The 20,997-nt window shown below is 33.3% G+C and overlaps 1 protein-coding gene across 1 annotated transcript; it reads right to left on the bottom strand.

The window, feature by feature from the left end:
- Positions 1–3,198: 3,198 nt before the first annotated feature.
- Positions 3,199–11,545, bottom strand: LOC145582795 (amine oxidase [copper-containing] zeta, peroxisomal-like). The gene is made up of 12 exons (XM_081639817.1): positions 11,033–11,545; positions 9,696–9,805; positions 9,276–9,581; positions 7,609–7,721; positions 7,163–7,493; positions 6,816–7,031; positions 6,458–6,694; positions 5,796–5,981; positions 5,358–5,498; positions 4,410–4,678; positions 4,085–4,166; positions 3,199–3,647 (listed from the first exon to the last, which is right to left on the bottom strand). Exons 1-12 carry the CDS (start codon positions 11,244–11,246, stop codon positions 3,522–3,524), a joined length of 2,331 nt encoding a protein of 776 aa, XP_081495943.1. The 5' UTR covers positions 11,247–11,545; the 3' UTR covers positions 3,199–3,521.
- Positions 11,546–20,997: the final 9,452 nt, after the last annotated feature.

Below are 20,997 nucleotides of genomic sequence, written 5' to 3'. Positions count from 1 at the left end.
AAATTTCAGATATCCGAAAAATCGGATATCCGGTTTTTTCGGATCGGATTCGGATCGATATATTACCGATCCGAAATTTTCGAATATCCGAAATTTCGGATCGGATTGGATATCCGATTTGGCCAGCCCTAAGTATAATCCAATTTTTGCAAATTTGTGGTGTTATTTTCTAACTTTTCCTAAATTTTAAGAGGTCTAACAACCAAACACCACCCCTTTTTAAATGCATGTTTTTTTTTTTTTTTTTTGACAACTTTTTTTTTTTTTTTTGACAACTTTAAATGCATGTTGAGCTTGAAGATTATTTTATAAATGAATTCAACATTGGCATGCTACCCAATTATCCATCTCCTTGTTTTAAGTATAATTGACGATAATAGTAAACTCCTAAATTTGATTAGTTTCAAGTAGGGATATCAATGGGGCAGGGTGGGACGGATGTTGGCTTTTTCATTCCCATCCCCACCTAACATTCTCATCCCCATCCCCACCCCCATCCTCACGACGGGTCCAAAATCCATCCCCATCTCCGCTCCGACGGGTACAATCCCAAAACCATCCCCGCCCCACCCCCCACTTAGATATCCACCTTTACCTAATCTCCACCTAAGACCTACCTAATTCCCACTGTCTAAATACAACTATATTACAATAAATGATTAAAAAAAAAAAAAACCATTGTTAAGTTACACATTTTTTTTTATTCATAATTTAAGTCTATTACAAAGTATTTTACTTTTACTATATTTTTTTTACTGAATTTATATTTAAAATAGTAAAAAAAGTACAGAGTATATATTTATATGTAATAATATATATGGGTATGGGGTGGGTACAAAGTTGGGTGGGGTGGGTATGAAGTGGGGATGAGGCGGGTACGAAGTAAGACGGGTGGGGCGGGGTGGGTATGAAGTGGGGATGGGGCGAGTACAACATAAAATCCACCCCCGTCCCATCACCCATGGAGGGTATGATTTTTATCCCCATTCCCGCCCCACTACCCGCCACATCGAAATCCATCTCCGCCTCACTGGGGCGGGTCTTGACCCGCTCCACTGACATCCTTAGTTTCAAGTCTTTCAACTATATTTTGTTTTAAACTATTGGTTGGTAACATTATTTATTTTCTTTTGAATAGTTACCAACTATGAAATCAATTCAATGATTCATATTATTTATACGTCATAATTATTACGGAGTATGCTATTTCTTCTAAGAGATATGTGACAAAAAAAATAAAAAAAAAAAAATAAATAAATAATAATAATAATAATAATAATAATAATAATAATAATAATAATAATAATAATAATAATAATAATAATAAATAAATTCACTGGGGAGTATTATTTAGTAAATATGCACAAATTCTTGCAATACTTTCAAATTGTTATTGGCTAATCTGCTTAGACTTTGAACGTATAACATGTATGGCATGTATCCTTAAATTTCTATTAGTACAATCATTAATATTTAATAACATCCTTTAAATTTTAATTAGTTGTTTGAATGATAATTCAAAATGCATTATGATACAATTCATACGAATTAACAACTACAGACATTACAATATATTATAGCCAAGGGAGTATATGGAATAATATATTGTCAAAATGCTAAAAAACTAAAGATTGGATATGGAAAATGAGTTGATTAAGTAGGTGTAAGCCAATATCCAATCATTTAAATATTTAATTAAGTAGTGGATATTTCATATTTGTCCATCCAGAACCACATGCCGCCTCTAAACCCTGTGATGAAGACAATCTAGTTAAGAGCTTGTCTTTTATTAAAAAAACTTAAATATTAAAATTAAAATTAAAATTAAAGATGTGTACCCATTAGAAAATTAATTTTACTCAAATAGCTTCATACTCCCCATATTCCTTATTTTTTGTTTCATTTGACGTTTACGGTTTTCAAGATATGTATTCAAATATATTATGAAGTACTCCGTATATCTTAATTTCTATACACATAAAAATTCTACTCTGTATATAAATAAATTATACAATAAGATGATTCTTATAAAATCGTACATAAATTGTTGAATATATTATCATTTATAAATTAATGAGAAATTCATAGTCAAAGTTTTATAAATTTGACCAATATATTTACAATGAGACAAAAAAAAGTGACAAAGAAGGGAGTAGCTTGATAATTATTCACTTATAGGCTTATAGCCTTGCTATTCTTTGCACACTCGAAGCTCGCAATTATGATTACGTATAAACATTGCATTCTTTTAATAAAATAAAATAAAATAAATAAAATCAATCAGTGTTCAACTAACTAATGAACACATCACGTACTTCTTTGGGGCTAAAGTTTACAGTATAATCCGTAATTATTAATGGCCGGGGAAAAGGGGTGCTTGCACGGTTGTAGTAGGTGGAACTATAAAAGCCATGCATTCTATCTAACAGATTGATGATACTTCAATATCTGTATTCTGTGGGCATAAAACCAAGACCAAAGTATGGTTGCATTCTCAGGAATGCCATATGAGACAAGTTACAGCTCAAAATTATAAAACGCGTTTTTTTATGTGACTAGCTATACCGTACAGTCAACTGACACACATCAAAACACTAAACAGGTAACCCTTGATAAAAAAAACTCCCGATCGAATAACCTATAACCTACCGAGTAACCCCTAAATAATACCGACCACACGTTGTGGCCAGTTACATATAAAATTTTGTAATATCAAAATACATGTCTAATACTCCCATGGTAACTAGTAAGTGAAGGTTTTTTTAGAAAGTTTTAATTCCTATGAAATTGCCAACCATAGCACAAATATATTTTGTAGGAAATCAATTTCTCAAGTTCTTTTCTTTTTTTTTTTTTTTTTTGTCAACCATTCAAATATTGAGTACCTCTTACTAAGTTACTAAATTCTGCGGAGCTTATGAACATCAAGTCATGTTATTAATAAAAGTACTAGTAATTAAGTCTGGGCAATGCTCCGAATCATTACATGGGAATGCATTAAAGTACGTTTTAATTTATGAGTCAACTATCTGTAATTAAATTTGTTTTTCATATTGACATTCACTACATATTAATATTTGCATTCGAAAAATGACATAAAGTATGATGTAGTTTGATGGTATGACACTTAGTTTTACCATTAAATTAAAGACATTTGACATGTAAATATGTAATAGAAACATATGGAGGAGAGCACCATGAACAATTTTGTACCTTTTTTTTTAAAAGAACAATTTTGTACCTTTTGTTACAATGATAATTAATAATATCCAATTTTCTTAAGGTCATTTTGGAAATTAACACATTTGTTTTCTCAAAAAAAAAAAAAGGTGTCCGAAAATTGCACTTTGACAAAAGTACCATCATAAACGATATTCAATCTAAACACTATGGTTCACATTGGGATCAACCCATTGACATCGTTATAACAAGAAATTATTGGGCAACTCCAATGATAGATTTCAAGCTAATGGACACTGCAATTACAAGTAAACAGACATTCTCAAGAAAGATATTTTTCCTTAGAGTTTGGCAATCATCGCATTTTGAATAGGCTTAGCACCCACAACATTAGCTTCCTTCATATCAGACTCATGTGTGTTGGGTGGTACATCAACTGCAGGTGAACAATTGAAGAATCCATGGGGCTGCAAATAGCGAAGCAGAAACAAATGGATAGCATGAGTATGTACTCCGTAGTATCTATTCGGATAGGGGAAACTGGCTAAAAACATACTATCTGTGATCAACATTAAGCAATAAGAGGAAGCAGATAAAAGACTCAGCATGTTTTTCGCACAAACAATTCAGAGTATTGAAGTCATAGGATAGTTGGCTAAGTGGTCTATGTTCTGATTGTCCCTTGGATCTGGAGCTAGATATGAAATTGTGATGTCATAGGAAAGAATTTTAATGACCTCTTTTTATTCTATTAGCTAAAGTTTACAATAAACTAAAGTTTCAGAAATAAAGCAAATTGTTATATAGTTAACAGAATGGTCCAGAATTTAGTATACACTGAATTTTCCCTTTCTTTATAATAGGTGAAGCAGAGTCTGATCCAACAAAAGAAGGATTAGCTTACCATGAGTGTAAAGCCCAGATGTTCGACAGGCATGACTGGCCAGTCCTCCAGACACGGTATGTGTGTCAACCCAAATACATACCTACAGCAATTTGAAACATGAGTAGGTGCACAAGAAAAAATTAAAGTTGACTGGCGATTAGGAAAAATGTATAAAGATTAGCCATGAGTGATATCATACAAAGTTTCCAGACTTGAGAAATCCAAAGAAGAGTTTAAAAAACGAAAAATTGAGACATGTTTATTTATAAACACATGCTAGTGCAACTGCAGTTATTCAGCCTATTGAGAACCTGCACTCCTGCGGTTCAGAAAGAAAACTTACCAAAGAACTACATCAGCCTCCTCCAAAGAACGATTTTGTTTAACCCAAGAAGCCAGCCCTTCCCCAGCACGTGGATTTTGATTTGGAAATTCTCCACCAGGAAACATCTCATTAGGAGCATATTGTGTAACCCATAAGTTATGCTTCAAGAAGGCAGCTCTTCTCAGGAATTTCGCCTCAGGACCCGCTAATGGTAAACAGTTTGACCCCGGCATAAGCTTGTAACCAGTCAGCTGGCCAGTACGGTTAACTGTTCTTGTATTCCTGACCTAGATTATGAAATTGAATTCAGAAATTTGCACTCAATGTTAAGAAAGGAGCAAAATAAAAGATAAAGGTTCAAAAGCACAATTGCTAGCTAGCATAGAATGCATTATTATGAACAATAATAGCTATAAATTGAGAAGTTAATGCTAACCAGGTTCTGAGGATTAAATTGAGGAGTTTACCAATGCTAGCTAGCTCTACTTTGGAATACACAGTTAAACCTTTACTATTCCCTCTCCTTCCTTCCTTCCTTCCTTCCTTCCTTCCTTCCTTTGGAGTATATGTTTACAATCTACAAATATCTTAACATCTCTTCCTTTTTTTCAATTTCAATTTTAGTAATTTACAAAATGATAATCAAAGAAATTTCAGACGATGAACAACGTCAACATTCTTCTTCTCAGAAGTACGAAATTTCCTTAATAATCAATTTGGAAATTACTAAAATTGAAATCGAAAAAAGGGAAGAGATGTTTTGTAGAATGTAAAAATATACTCCAAAGGAAGGAAGGAAGAAGAGGGAATAGTAAGGGTTAAAGTACGTATTCCAAAGTAGAGCTAGCTAGCATTGGTAAACTCCTCAATTTATTAAGAGGGGTGGGGGGTGTGGGGGGGTGGGGGGTGTGGGGGGGTGGGGGTTCATCAGCAGTTAAGAGGTACTTCAAAGGGTCAGTATCTTACAATCCAGTGGCGGGCAGTCAATGGATTACAATCACGCACTGCCTGTAACTCAGATCTAAGTAGCTTCTCCTCAGCATAGAATGCATTATTATGAACATTGTCTTTCCCAGGTTCCTCTACCTTGACATTCAGCTCAACAACCTGCAGAGAGCAGATAAGCATTAAATGATAGAGCATTGCAATAGAACAAGTTGCCAATCTTAAGAAGACAGTCAGACAAATATGTCAGCACCCAGGTCACAGGCATACTGCAGTTGTATTTTCTCCATATCAACTACACAACACAGCCTCGGAAATTCAGTGTACAGTTTACTGCTTGACCTCAAAAGCTGATACTATTAAAAAAATAAAACTTTACCATATAGGATGCAAAACCAATGCATCCATAAGAGCATATGTAAAAAAAATATTGCTATAACTTGCAATCACATGAAGTACCTGATTCAGAGCTTCACCAGGCTTGCAATCAACAGCCATGTCCATACGAGCAACGAAAAAGTGCTGATGTACAGGTGCATACAACCCAGGAGCAATTGTAGTACCATATTTTCGTACTTCACCAGGCAGAAGTGCTCCAACGCTGAGAATCCCAGTGAGTTTAACTTCAGCCTCAATCTTGCCATCCTGTAAGACACAACTCAAACATTTAGGTTCCCATATAAGAGCAAGTAAAATGTGGAGACACAGAATCAGAAACTATTTCCCATAAAGCTAACAGATTACAGAGCTATGCTTCTAACTAATTTACAATCACTAATGATCCAACCATCAAACACTCACAAAGTTTCAAATTTTGTCTACTAACCAAACAAAATGATTCCTTGGTTGGATCTAGGAGCTTAACTTCTTAAGAAATGGTACATGTCAAGGAAAGCAATATCCTGTGATGTACCCTAAATTGTCAGCTTGATAAATCTTGTTTCGGCTAACTTACAAGGGCAAGGTAAGAACATTTCCCTATTTTGAGGTATAATTGCAGCATTTTTGTTAACCACATAGTCAAAACTTGGTACTGCCATGAAAGTGCAATCTGCTGAATCTTTTTTGTAAATAAGCACTAAATAGAACCATTGCAGAAACAGGCAAAAAAAACAACTTGCCTGGTAAAAGTGCCAATAGAATCCATACTCATAATTGGCCACTGTGCAGATGAAGGAAACAGTAAGCCTTCTAGATCTTCTCACTTCAGCTAACCCTGTTCGCCAGTCTTGATGCTTCCATAATATTCCATGGTCTTCCTCGTGCAAACAGACACAATTTTCAATTGTTTCAACACCTCCAGTAAAGTTTGTAAAATGGGAATCAAAATATTTGATAGAGCCTAAACAATCACAACCCTGCAGCATTGAAAATGTAACAACACAGTTACTTCATATTCTATCCAAAAAGCAGCAAAGAATTTGGCTTAAGATTACCCAAGTAATCAGAAAAGCAGACTAACAATGGGCAGATATTAACCTTTTTCAGAGAGTGCGCATTCTTTCCCAGACCATCTTCACCAGCATCAAATGCGTTCTTCCTGTAATGTGGTTCATTTGGATCACCATAAGGAACCACCATCTCAACAAAGCTTAACCTCTGAGCTACAGAACGGCGGCCTCTACTTCCATCAACATATGCAACAGAATGTATAACCAATCCTTCCCGAGGAGTAAATCCAACACGAAAACTCCACTGCCAAACAAATTTAAGCAAAATAAGAGAGACAATTAAGTACAATAAGTATGATTCAGTATGACAGTTTAAAAACATAGATGCACTTGCAAGGTTATGCTACAAAGCAATTTAAACAAGCAATAAAGCACCTTTTGCCATTCAACAAAATGGCCTTTCACTCGAAAACTGGGCCCTTCAGGCTGAAGAATATGCAATGGTTTTACATCACTTCGATCAACACCTCCTCTTGTTTCACCAGGTGTGTAATTTCTTAATGGATCAGCAGGTGGTAGAGGAACAAATTTTTTGTCCTCAAACTCAACCAATACCATATTTTGCATATCAACCAGAACATGGATTCCTTCAACTGGACGAGCATAACCATTCTCCATTGGACAATCACTCTCAGTTCTGCAGAAGATGAGGGGCTTAGCGAGCCTACGGCTTGGAGAGTCAGCCTCACTGTGATAACCAACGCACCTGCAGAACAGTAATGGTAACGATAGTGATTCATTTAAAGATCAAAAAGAGGAAAATGAGCAGACGAAAGAAAGCTGCTAAACTTGAAAGCAAGTACTAATTTTCTGTAACTCACCATGCATCTACCATAACAAGATCCATATCATCAATACCCCTCTTTTTCATTGCCTCTCGGAAGGGAGGATAATCCTTCACGACTGCTTCACATTCAGCATATTCTACAGCATCCTGCAATTTTATTAAAAGAAACGGGAAGATATTAAATGGAAATAGACAACTATGGGCACACAACAAACAACAAGAATGAAAAAACACAGCTATAGCTATCAACAAGTAACAAGATCTATCTTTGTCCAATAGTTAATCTCTTCGCCATGAGATATGAGAAATGCTTTTTAATATGAATCACTTAAGAATGAGAAGCTTAAGGAGAACATTTTTGAAGTCAAAGTAGAAAGTTGGGCCATATAAGGTGAAGAGAGCAGAGCCTTAGCCATTTTCTAGAAGCCAGTCATAAAAGATGTAACCCCATGAGGCCATGACACTAATCATTATATTGCTCACAAACAAAAAGGCACTTTTTGGGTAAATACTGAAATCCCAAATTGGAAAATGAGATTCCCTATAGACTATAGAGTACTCTAATACGAAAAATTAACAGGCTAATACATTCATTGCCAATTGAATTTGGAGTTGGACCTCACTGTGGTGTGTATACTTGGGCTTATATTCCTCCCTACACCCTCTCCCCCCCCCCCCCCTCTCTCTCTCTTTTCTCCCCCAAACATGTCTCCACAAAAACTCTAGAATGGTACAAACAACCTTTCAGGGACAATGTCCAATAACTTCATCATAACAACTACCAAAAAAAATTTAAAAAAAAAATAAAAAAAAATCAACTTGGCCGAAAATAATAACAAATGTGTGGTATTGAGGCTGTTAACAATCTGAACCCAGCCTTTGGTCAATATGAAATCGTGAGATAGATCATTCATAAATCCCTTTCTTTCCATATCCATTGGTAACTATATATAAATGATTTATGTCACTTACTAATGTATATTTTGTAAAGATATAATGACTAAATGAAATTGCTAATGTAGACTACTGTTTCAAGAAAAGTTAGGAAAAGTGAGTAGGTTTGACTGAGAATACGGAGGATAAAGCAAGAGAGATATAGGTGGGCCAAAGGCAGATGTAATAAAAAAAAATGTGGATAGAGTAAGCGAGTGAGTGAAAAGAGCTAAAAAGTCTGGGGGTAGAAAGGATAATGTAGTAAGTGAGGCTTGCTAAATATGGAATAGAAGTAAGAGCGTGTCAAATTTTCTAAAAACCCAACGACAGAAAGTGATTTAAAATTTCAGGAACGAAAGGAGTATATAATGTCAATTTGGTAGTGAAAACAACAGCAAAAGCATATTACTCATGATACTGTGTAAACAAAGTGTTTCAGAGTAAGAATAACAAAATATCCATGATCAATTTTTGACCTTTTTCCACACCATCAAGCTAGAGTGCTGGACTGAACTGATGGCGAACAAGACCAGATCATACTAGATACCAACTAAAGCACCAACCCCATTGATACTTCTTGTTTTATTCAAGAAGCATGAGGGGCAAAATCCCAATCTCCCATCCACACACACACACACGCATTACATCCATTGACAATGGAGAAGGATGAATATCAAGTACATGGAGAAATACATCACAAGATAAAGCATTATTCACTTGACTTGTGAAAGGAAAAAACATAATCCTAAATGTTGTTGCAGCACATACCATGGGAGGCTGAACATCAGGGACAACTTTGGACGAAATGACTTTGCCCTTATGGTGGCCCCCTCGTGTAGTAGCATGAATTTCGAGGAGTTCAACAATCCATATGCTAGTCTCATTTGACTTTTTATTGTAGACAATGAGTCTTGCCTGACGCGGGGGAAGCTTAGAAGGTATTACAGGCCTGCCTTTTACCCTGGGCAGCAAAGAGGGCTGGAAAGGAGGAAAGAAATATGCATCTGCCATAGCAATGACAAGCTTTTCTGGCTCCACTAAAACCACCTCAATAAACCGCATGCTATCTCTCTCCTGACAAAACAAACATGAAAGAGATCCAAAAAAAACAATGCATCAAATATTTGGTTATTCTAATGAATCAACCACAAACCCAAGAAAATACAACCAAGTCAAACAGAAAGAAACCTCCGGAGTTGCTCCTGCAGCTCTTACAGTAGCAACTGCCACCTTGATTTCAGTAGCTGATAATGGATCCAATGGGTGGCTTGTTCGACCCCTCCATGGCAAAGAGGCCCCTGTCAAAGTAGCACAGTTAGAGACAAATAGAGCGCAAGGATGGAGAAAAGGGGACGGATCACAATCACATATGTGACCCCTTAATTAATCAAATACACAAAATTTACTTAAGTTCAAAATGTCACAAATTCTTCCTTGATAACAAAAGAATATGTTATTTCGTTAAACCAGGAAACTACAATCATCCATTTTCAAACAAGCCTGTTTCTTTCATAAATGAAACCAACAGTCCGCGTAATACAGACACTCACTCAAAGCTCCCAGAGGAGCCAGAACATCATCACTTAGTCAAACACAATGCAAGAACTATTGCAATGGTGGGTAGAAGAAGATAAGTCAACAAAAACCAGAGACCTTAATACCTGGAAATCATTCTCTAGCAAGACCTAAAGAATCTCTGATAAGAAATCGAGTAAACGAAATAATCATCTACTTGTTACTTCGTATTATTTTAATTTACTTCTTGGATAACTTGGATTTTAATGCAACTATCTGGCTGACAACATGATATGGATTACAAAGAATAGTTCAACATGTCTCATACTTTCATGCATTTCTAGACTCTTAGTTATACTCAATAAGGCCTCTAGTTATAATTTGTTGTTGACAACTCCATTGAAATCATCAACCAACATCGTACTAGAAGTTTCCTATTTAATTTTATTCAAGATGGACAAATGACGCTTCTCTGTGAGCTCTGTTTGAGTGTAAATCACTAAATCATATATCGATAAGCTCATGTCTATCCCATAAATCAAGTTCATCCACAAAACTTCAAGAACTATTACGAATTTACAAATCCACTTGGCAAAGACCATTACACAGTTAGTCTGATGCACGAATAAAACTCAGTAATATTTAATTCTAACATTTTCTTGACCCAGTCTTGAAAACTAGCTTCCATGCAACAAATCAAATTTAAAAAAACAACTGCAAAATCAAACAAAATTATGGATGAATTTGCGATAGTTAATTCAACATTTTGATAAACATTATCTAATCCATTTGATTAAAATTAATCGGATAAACTTCAAAATGATTAAATTTAAATTTCTCCATAGTACGACAAAACAAGCTTCAATAATGATGATCATTATCATCAATTTCACCGTCTTTTATCGAGAAATTAGCACAAATTAGCAAAATGCATAGAATCGCAACTTATTCTCGCACAATTCACAAATTAAAAATCAACGAAACTTCTAGAAACAAGAGAGAGCAACAACCTTTAGCTTTGGAAGCAGCAGTTACGGTAGGACTTTCAGGAAGCGATTCAACAGGATGAATCAAACTCGCTTGTCTCTCACCGACAATCCGATCATCGGTGACCGGAGACCGATCGACGACGACGGAAGACGGCGAAGAATCACGGATCTCGCCGGAATTGCAGCAGATTGGAGAAGAAGAAGAAGACGTCGTTTTTTGCGAAGTTGAGGCCATTGAAGAGGATTAGAGATCCCAGTGTAATAGTAATAGTAATTATCGTCAGCAAAGTACTCAACAATTGACATACAGCAGCACTTTCACTCTCTCTGTTGGTTGCACCGCCCACTCGCCGCCGCAATCGCCGCCGGAATCGCCGGAACTCCGCCGCCGGAGAAGGAAGCTTCTGGAGAATGTAGGAGTTGCTGTAATGGAGTCTCTGGAAGAGGAAAGGGTGTGGGTGGATTTATAGGAGAGAGAAAGGGGCTTCACGTGTAATGGAGCCTTTTTTAGTGGCCATTTTTTTATTTTTTTTTTAATTTAAATTTTAATTTCTGAAATTGGTTTGTTGATAAAACAAAGATAGTTTACCACAAAAAGGAACTTTGTTTTTGATCTTGATGGTTTTGGTGGTTGTTTATTTTAATACTTGGTTTGGTATACTAATAATACTACAACTCTACAAGTGAGGTGTAAGTAGTGTCTAGTACCACGGTACACCCCGTAATTGGTATCTTGATAGGACAATTATATGATATGATACGTAAACATTTTGACTAGAATCATTAGAATGGAGGTTTAGGTAGTCTAATTACGTCTATCACTATATTCGCTCTTTATGAATGCAATATGTATAAGAAGAGATAAAATGCGTGTAAGCGAGTGTGATTATTCAATGTTATAAGAGAAATTATATGTCCTTTTTAAAATTATTTATAATGTAAACATGTGAATTTTAAAAGCCTATTTTTTTTTCTTGTCTTTTTTCATTAAGAAATTATTTGCAAAATACAAAGATGATTAGAGTTGATTGCTCCAAACTTATTTGATTTTTTCTAGTTAATAAAAGATATTTTGCGTAACGTATTTTCAGCCATAAAATATTACCCACTAAATAATATTTTCTATTTTAGCCCCCAAAATTATTCATTACAATAATTTGGGCATAAACATCTATGTTCCTTAGAGCAACTCCAATAGTTGTAGCTAAAGATTTGCTTGCAATTACAACAATTCCCTAGCTACTAGCTTGACCATTGGAGCTAGAAATCTCAATTAGCTTGGCGCTTTGCCAAGCTAATTTGCTTGGGAATTAAACTTGCCAAAATAAAATGCTCATTGCACTAATTACGCTATTTCCATGTACTTTCTATCCAATAACTACTACTACACTAATAGCTAGCCATTGAAGCAAACAGTAGCTAAAATGATTAATTACCTTAAAAGATTATGTGGCATGGCAAGCTAATTGTCAAATTAGCTTGTCATTGGACTTGCTCTTATATTTTTCCCTGACTTTTCTCCCTTAATTATGGTATTATAACATCAATTTTTCCTATTTATATTACATTAAGAAGAAGCAATAAAAAGTAGTACTCCTTAAAAACTAATACTCCAATTCTTTCGACCTCACGATCTATTTCATATTATATACTTCTTAAAGAGACACTCCTACTCCTCTCTTTAGAATGCACTGAAGTTAGAGGAGGAGACGTTAACCCTAGAATTGAATCCCACAGTCCTGCCGCACCGTAGAGGGGGAATTCGGACTTAGGGCAGTGGTACATCTCCCACGGCGTCTCGTATATTCTAGATAAGTTGTTCCAATTTTAGCTTAGTTTTTAACAAAAATTGATGATGTATATGCTTAATTGTTACGCGTAAGCAAATTATTGGAATTCCTTTTTCTTTTCTTTCAAACATCTATAAAATTATGTGTGACTTCGTTATAAGTTAGTTCTACTTTTGGGTTGATTAAATTAGGTTGAGTATTAGTATGATTATATAGTTCGAGTTAGTGTGACTAATCTTGCTACTTTGAATTCATGTTTTTTCCTTCAAAAACATTTCTTTATAAGTGACTAGATAATGCTCGGTCATGCTCGGATGCTCGGTTTTTAACTTAATACGGAGTGTTAATAGAATATAGAAATCTTTATATAAATAACAGTCAATAGTAACTGTAAACTAATTTTGTGCCGAGGCGATGCCCATATTTTCGATAAAACTTTAGAATAAATTTATTGGTTTTACTGTTAAATACGGTCATATAATCCCTTTTGATAATGCAGAATATTCAGACATATGATATCATATGCTTATTTATAAAATTAAAAAAAAAAAAAAAGGTGTACTTTTTATAGTTTTGTTTGTAAATAGAAATCTATGTTATTATTAGGATTTTTTTCACTTTTACCACAAAAAAGGGGGTTTTTTACCACCAAAACTTCTAAATCTTTTATTTTACCACCAAAAAAATTCTAAAAATTGTTTTTTACCATCTACCGTCAAGAAAACCATTAAATCTAACGGTTTTAAAAAATTCTTCAATATATGTGCACAAAACATGTTCTTCAAAGGTTTAGGAGGGCATTTTTCGCCTATGGAAACATCCAAATTCAGGTCAGAACTGAAAAAAAGGATCGAAAATTACGCAAAACGAGGTATTTTTAAGCAGGAAAAACGAGCCATTTACGATCATTTTTTGTCAATTCTAACCTCAAATCGAACCCAAAGGCCCAAAATGCCCTCCTAAAACCCTTAAAAACCATGTGTTTGGCACGAAAATTGAACAATTTAAAAAATTTCGTTAGATTTACAGGTTATTTCGACGGCATGTAGTAAAAAATAATTTTTTAAGTTTTAGAAGTTTTGGTGGTAAAAAATAATTTTTCGATTTTTTTTTTTTGGTAAAAGTAAAAAAAATAAAATAAAATAAATATTAATTTGATTTTTTATTTATTTTTAATTCAACTTAAGTTATTTTACTAAACTGAAAATATTTTTACCAAACTAAAATTATTTTTCTGGTCAAAACTAATTTTTACTGATTTTCTATTTTTAAAAATAAATTGAATATATTATAAATAGATCTTCTTTTTAAAATGAATTTTATGATAGAAGTAGAACCGAGTTATATGATATTTATTAAAAGCTAATATTAATTTTGTATACGAAGTGTATGAAATATTAGAAGTTTATCGATAACAAAACTTTATACAATATTTTTATCATAAAAAACCTATTCAAAATTCACTTACTTAGCATCATATGTGACACAATAGTACCCTTTTTTTTCAAAAGAAATATAAATTATTTTATGTATACTCTTTTATCCTAAACGAATCTATCAAATCTAATCTAATCACAATAAAATCTATCTATTGCCTACGTGGCTTAACACTTGGCGAAAATTTGGAATGTCAAGTGCCGCTGTCTTATGGCCTGACTGCGAGACCATCTTTATTTATTAATGATATGATAATGAAGTTTATATATTAAAATAATGATTTTGGAAAAAAAAAAAAAAAAGAGAGTTAAGCAGGGAAAATTCCTCCAAAAAATACTTCACTTTAGTATGGGTATTTAGATTGATTTTTGTAAGAAAAAATTGTGTAATTAATATCACGAATTACCTTTTTGTTGATAATTGTAGGCTATAAATATATTGTAATTTATTTAAAACTATAAGGGCATATTATAAATTTAAGGTGGACACCACTCCTTTCCCTTTACTTATATACAAGTTTAACTTTTGACACTATTCACAAAATTTATTTTGACTATTTTGACTTTTTACACGAGCTTTAAACCTTAACAAGACCAAGAATATACAAGTATAGGCTTATGCTGACCTTTATAAATTTCAAATCAATCAATCATCATACTTTTGCATTAAACATCATACAAACATCAAACTTTTGCATTATTAAACATCATTACACATATTATAAGCTAAGTAATTATCCTAAAAATCGTGTACGTCAAAACCTAATACAACTAGGAGAACTAATTCTAATTTGTAAAGATATATCTAATTTTGCAAACATGATCTTTAATCTTATTTTATCTTCTAATTAATAACTGATAAATTACACCAACAAATACAAAGTATATGCTAATAAATTTAGTCACCTAATAACAAAATAATAATTAAAAAAATAATAAAAATTATTAACTATTACTAAAATAGAGTATGCTAATGTCATCACTATCCACATGTCACTCTCTTAATAAATTTTTTCCCACCTAAATGCAAGAATGATGTCTTTTTTTTTTAGAGCTACATACCATATTTAACATATTTGAAAATCGAATATTAAAAGCTTCTACATTACAACTACAACCTGTCAATTAATCCTAGGAAATTGAAATAGTTTAAATAACACTATAATAAATGACCTCCTACATTATAATATGTATTAGCCGAAGTTGAACAGGTATTATATACTCTCTCCGTTTTTTTAAATGCACCAATTTGACTTTTGCACTATTCACATGCCATGTTTGACTTATTTTTTTTGCTTTTATAAAATAAATAATGCTATTATATAATATATCATTAAATTCGTCACAATGTCTACTTTCATATTATAATTTTATTACAATTTTACTAATAAACAATTATTAAAGACATTAATGGTCAAAGTTACGTCTTGGCAAATGTGCCCGTCAAACTAATGCATTAAAAAAAATGATGTAGTATATCATAATTTTGATTAATATCTCAAATTATAAAATTATTACACATATTTTTGTATAAGGTGCATAATTCTTAGGAAATTTTAGATTACACAAACTTTTAAAAAAATCGGGTGCATAATAATTATTGTACGTACATCCATTATAAGATAGCCTAAAGTGATCAAAAGTTACCTCTAAAATGAATAAAAGTTACCCCAATATGCATAAAAGTAACCCAATACAAAAAAAATTATCTACGCTTTATTAGTAAATAATCACATTTTAAATGACTAAAAATCAATTATTAGTGATTGAATGTAATTAAATTACCTTTATAAAACTTTTCTTGTTGTCTATTTATATAAAAATTGTATTATGTTTAAAGTTACCCAAAAAAAAGACAAAAAGTTACCCTAAAATTAGCTAAAAGTTACCCTTATACTGCTCGATATGATGTACACTAATATTAATGTAAATCGGGTGTATATAAAAGTTTTTCTTGACATTTTAACACTAGGAAAAAACCCGAAAATGGTTTTTAAGACCCCCATAAAAAAAATTAATTTTAACACCATAAAAATTTTCGAAAATTTGACTTTACCACTACTTCACATATTCCGTCCAAGAATCCGTTAAGTGGGGCCCACACTGCCACGTGTTGTAATACTATTAGTTTTTTTAAAAAAAAAATAAAAGAAGGAAAAAAACGGAAAAAACCTACAGCCACCCAAACACCACCATCACCAACATCGCATCCCCACCCCACACGCACGGCTTCAACCCGCCGGCACTGTAACTCACCCCCTCCCTAGCCTAGACCACCATAAACCACTCTCCTCCCCAGCCCCGACCACCGGAACCCATTCCCCTCCCATCCCGCACCCATAAACCCGACCAAAACGAAAACCTAAATTCTAAAAAACGGCCACGATTTCGGCCACTTGGCTGGTTTTGGGGTTGATTGGCCTAAACCGACCGATTTTGGCCATTAGTGGCCGGAATCATGGTCGTTTTTGGGGTAAAGGGGTATGCGTTCTGGTGCTCGTGCGCCGATTTTTGGCTGCGGGAAAGGGATAGGTTGGGTTCCGGTGGGGCTTGGTTAAAAGCTGGGAGAAGTTCTGGTGTCGGTGATGGGGCGGGGGCCGGAGGCTACGCCGGGCCAGGGCGGAAAGCAAGGAGGTAGTGACGTGGTGGCGTGGAGGTGGCTGGGTAGTTTTAGATTTTTTTTTTAATTTTACTGACTAACCACAAAGCGACACGTGGCACTGTGGACCTGACAGGATATAGTCGTATCTCCTAATCAAAAGAATTACCTAAGTCCTCTAACTAAGTAGATAGGAAGTAGGGTCGAATCACAAGGAAACTAGTCAATTTATTCCTAATTAATTAAACTAATCTAAATTATTAAGTAACCGATTTATTGTTGTAAAAATGATGAAACTAAGGAGATTAAAGTAGAGAGAAATCAAATAATAAAAGCGTAGGATATAAGTTCATCAATAAATAATATTCCAGGGTAAAACACAATAATCAATCATCAATGCATCAATTAATCAGATCATAAAGGGCTTTCGCTACGTATTACAATCACAGAATTAATCTACCGGTATTAAATCGCATCTCTCGAATCTTGACTTAACCATTTATAAATTAACCTGCCTATTGAAACTAAGCCTAAACATTAATTCTCATCTTTCAAATCTCGAATCAATATTGCATAACTTATACAATTCAACCAGACTTAATCTGATTGCATAGCATTAAATCAATCAATAGGAAATTAATCAAGCATTGACTATCAACAATAATAAATTACCCCTTCATATTATTTATGGATCCCCACAACCCTAGTAAATAATCTACTCACACATAATTAAATATAAACTAATCAAAGCAATTAAACAAAGCGTGATGAACAAAAGCAAATAAATTACTGAAATAAAAGGGAAGAAATCGATACCAAAATTAACGGAAATAATGAATTATATAAAAGCCAAGAGTCGTAGAGAGGAAAAAACAAGAGAGAAGTCTAAGCTTAAGAGAGATTTAGCTAATGAAAGAGAGGTAATTGTATCAAAACTAAATAAAACGTATTTATACAAAACATAAAAATCCTAATTAGAAACCAAGTAAAAGAACGTCGGAAATCGCCTCCCAAAACACGCGCTCGGTCGGGCGTCATCTCGCCCGGTCGGGCGCGCCTTTTTCTTCAAGGGACGTCACGTCCGATCGGGCGTGAGCTTGGGCGCGGGAGCGTTTTCTTCCTCTTCCGCACCGCCCGGTCGGGCGCACCTCAGGGCGAGGGATGCCCGATCGGGCTGACTACTTGGGCATTGCTTTAGACTCTCGTTTGGGCTTCAATTCTTAGCCTTATATCCGGATTTCCTCTTTGTGGCTTGATAACTCGGTCCAATGTCTCGTTTCCTTTTAAGTTGAGCCCTTAATCACCGGTTTGATGACTCTAACCAGCCTTGGGCTATGAAAGATGGTCAATATCTTCTAGTGGTCGTAATGGCTCCAAATAAAACCGGGAAAATGCTCCAAATCTGTAATTTCCTACAAAATACTACCAAAGCTACGAAAACACTAGAAAACACATATTAGTAATAAAAGTGGCTCTAAAGAGCCAAAAATATTCCTAACTAGATGTGACCCCGTGCGATGCACGGTTCTAGTAAATCATTTTATTTAATTTAAAATTTTGTAAATTTATGAAGATCATTCATTAAATATATGGATAAAATTCCTAATATCATAAGATACTTTTTTAATTTTATCCCTAAAGTTATCTTTTGTTGTTTTATTTATTTTATGTGATGCTTGAATTTAAAATCCCAAACCTTATTCACTAATTTTGCTTATGTGACAATTTAAATTTTTAATTCAAAAAAGAAATGACAAATCTCATTTTCTTATTGATCAAAATAAGTCTTTTGCCTATGCGTTAATTTAATATACTCGTTGTGTTTAAAATGTTAGTCTCATTTATAATCGTTCAACTATTAAAAATTATGGGGAATTAGTCATATGAGATATAGTTTTATTCGTCTTGATGAGTAAATTATTAAAATCAAACTTTTATAATATTTGTTAGGGAGAGATTAAAGATATTTGCGGTCAAAAATTTGCATCCATATATGTAAAAAAGATAATTATTACTTTTTTTTTTGAGAAGATAATTATTGGTTTTTAAAAATAATTTAAATTTTAATTATTCTTTATTCGTTGTTTTTACCTATGTGTCAAAATTCTAAAATCTTATTCGTCACTTTTGCTTAGGTGGCGAGTAAATTTTTTAATTCTAAAATAAATTATTATTCTAATTTTTCATTAGACAAAATAATACATTTTCTTATGTGGCGCGCCAAATGCTCCCAAAAAATGCCTACTTTATTTATATATATTAGATTATAACCAAGTGCAGGTAAATAACTATATAAAATAGACATATCAGGACCCCACTTAACGGATTCTTGGACGGAATCTGTTAAGTAGTGGTAAAATCAAATTTTCAAAAAATTTTATGGTGTAAAATTTTAAATTTTTTTTTTTTTTTTTTTTTTTTTTTTTTTTTTTTTTTTTTGTTATGGGGGTGTTAAAAACCATTTTCGGGTTTTTTCCTAATGTTAAAATCTAAAATTTCCTAATACTTATTTAATTTATGTATGGTAGCCATTTTTTCTAATTTACAAATTACAAAAATAGATTTTACATAAATTGTGCATTGCACGGGTTCTAACTTAGTAAAACTACTAATGTTAGAAAGATGTAAGATTTACCATCATTAATACGCATCATTTCCGTTTTTTTTTAAGAATTTTAGGGGCTTGTGTTTTATGCTAAAGTGGGTGTCCTTTATGATTGGTACAATACCATGCACATGGTACACCATACACATGGTACACCCAGTCTTACATATCAAGAATTGCTTCTCATTACACGCTTGCTAATGCGTTATTATTTCAATCATTGATATTTTTATTACTAATATGTTAAAATTGTACTCCGTAAAAATTTAATATTAATCAAGTACAAATCGAGACAAATCTAATAAGACTCAAAGCTAATCAAAGTGGAGAATATATATAGTGAAAAAGTCAAAGCGTTGCATTTAAAAGAAAATTGAGAAAATTCAATATAATACTCTAAATTAAACTATATGTTCATTATTTAATTTTTTGATGCATATAGTTTAATTTGATGAATATATATAGTTTAATTTATAGGCCTAAAAAAGCAGCCCATCAAATCGGATTGGGCCAAGGTTTGGGCCGAATATTATTCCTCAACGCTGCAAAATTTGACCTAGCCTAGCGGCCTTTTTTGGGCTGGGGAAAAACAACTAAAAATGTGTGCTTGTCCAAGGCCCGACCCAAAAAAATTTGGATCAAGTTTCATGCCCATAGCCCGCCCGTAATTGGGCCATTGGAGCCATCTTAATCAGGTCTAAAGCAATCTATGAACACTTCTCTACCAAATCTCGATCCACATGACCACATCTAATGACCTACATACGTAGTATTTATTTATGCACATTGTCACTATACGTCTATTCTCACCAAGAATAAATTACTTCTCCATGATGCATGTGCTTCTCCTACAATTCCTTAAAACAACATTTTTAATTCAACTTGCCACTATTTTTGTTCTTCCTTTAGGAAAACCTTTTTTTATAAAAAATTATATCACACAAGCTCAAAACTGATTTGGATTTTGATATCAAATTTATTAGAAAAAAACAACGATACCTCTATAACTATATTTATGATTATTACTCACTTTTCATTTTCATAGTAATATCTATTATTCCCTTCAAAATATTTTTTATTACATCATTTAGTGAATTCATATATGGGTTTAAATGAAAGTTTTACTTAGTTAGATGATTCTTGAAGTTTTCAGATTTATAGATGTAAATTTTCAGGTTTATATAGATTTTAATCATTTGAAAAGTAAAAATAATTCACCAATGAAATTGCATACGACATCTACAAAAGAATTTGAATTTAACAAACACATAACATATTGAATTAGATAAAGCTTAATTTATTTCGTAAAAAGCTACGATCGTTGAGTAAATCTTGCACCGTGGATTGATCATCTCCCACTTACATCGTTGGAAAATACGATCTTGTTAGAAATACAATTTAATGATTTTTATGTAATTGTGAGGATATTGTTCATCTGATTATCCAATTGAATTTGAATAATTGGTAATTTTTGCAATCCTGCATAATTTATTTTTACCAATGAAACAATTTCAGAGCAATCCATAAAATCCGAAATCTTAGATTTTAATTATATA

The sequence above is a fragment of the Chenopodium album genome, chromosome 15 (assembly GCF_948465745.1).
Source record: "Chenopodium album chromosome 15, dcCheAlbu1.1, whole genome shotgun sequence".
Classification (NCBI taxonomy): domain Eukaryota; kingdom Viridiplantae; phylum Streptophyta; class Magnoliopsida; order Caryophyllales; family Amaranthaceae; genus Chenopodium; species Chenopodium album.
The sequence above is the reverse complement of the archived record's forward strand: the minus strand, read 5'-3'. Positions and strand labels throughout refer to the sequence as shown.

Bases quoted from the DNA above. Each gene is read 5' to 3' on its own strand.
- LOC145582795 (XM_081639817.1), bottom strand. From the start codon at position 11,246: ATGGCCTCAACTTCGCAAAAAACGACGTCTTCTTCTTCTTCTCCAATC. The intron at 7,722-9,275 runs GTATGTGCTGCA...ATAAAATTGCAG, and splicing joins CTGATGTTCAGCCTCCCATG to GATGCTGTAGAATATGCTGA. The intron at 7,032-7,162 runs GTGCTTTATTGC...TTTGTTTGGCAG, and splicing joins ATTTTGTTGAATGGCAAAAG to TGGAGTTTTCGTGTTGGATT.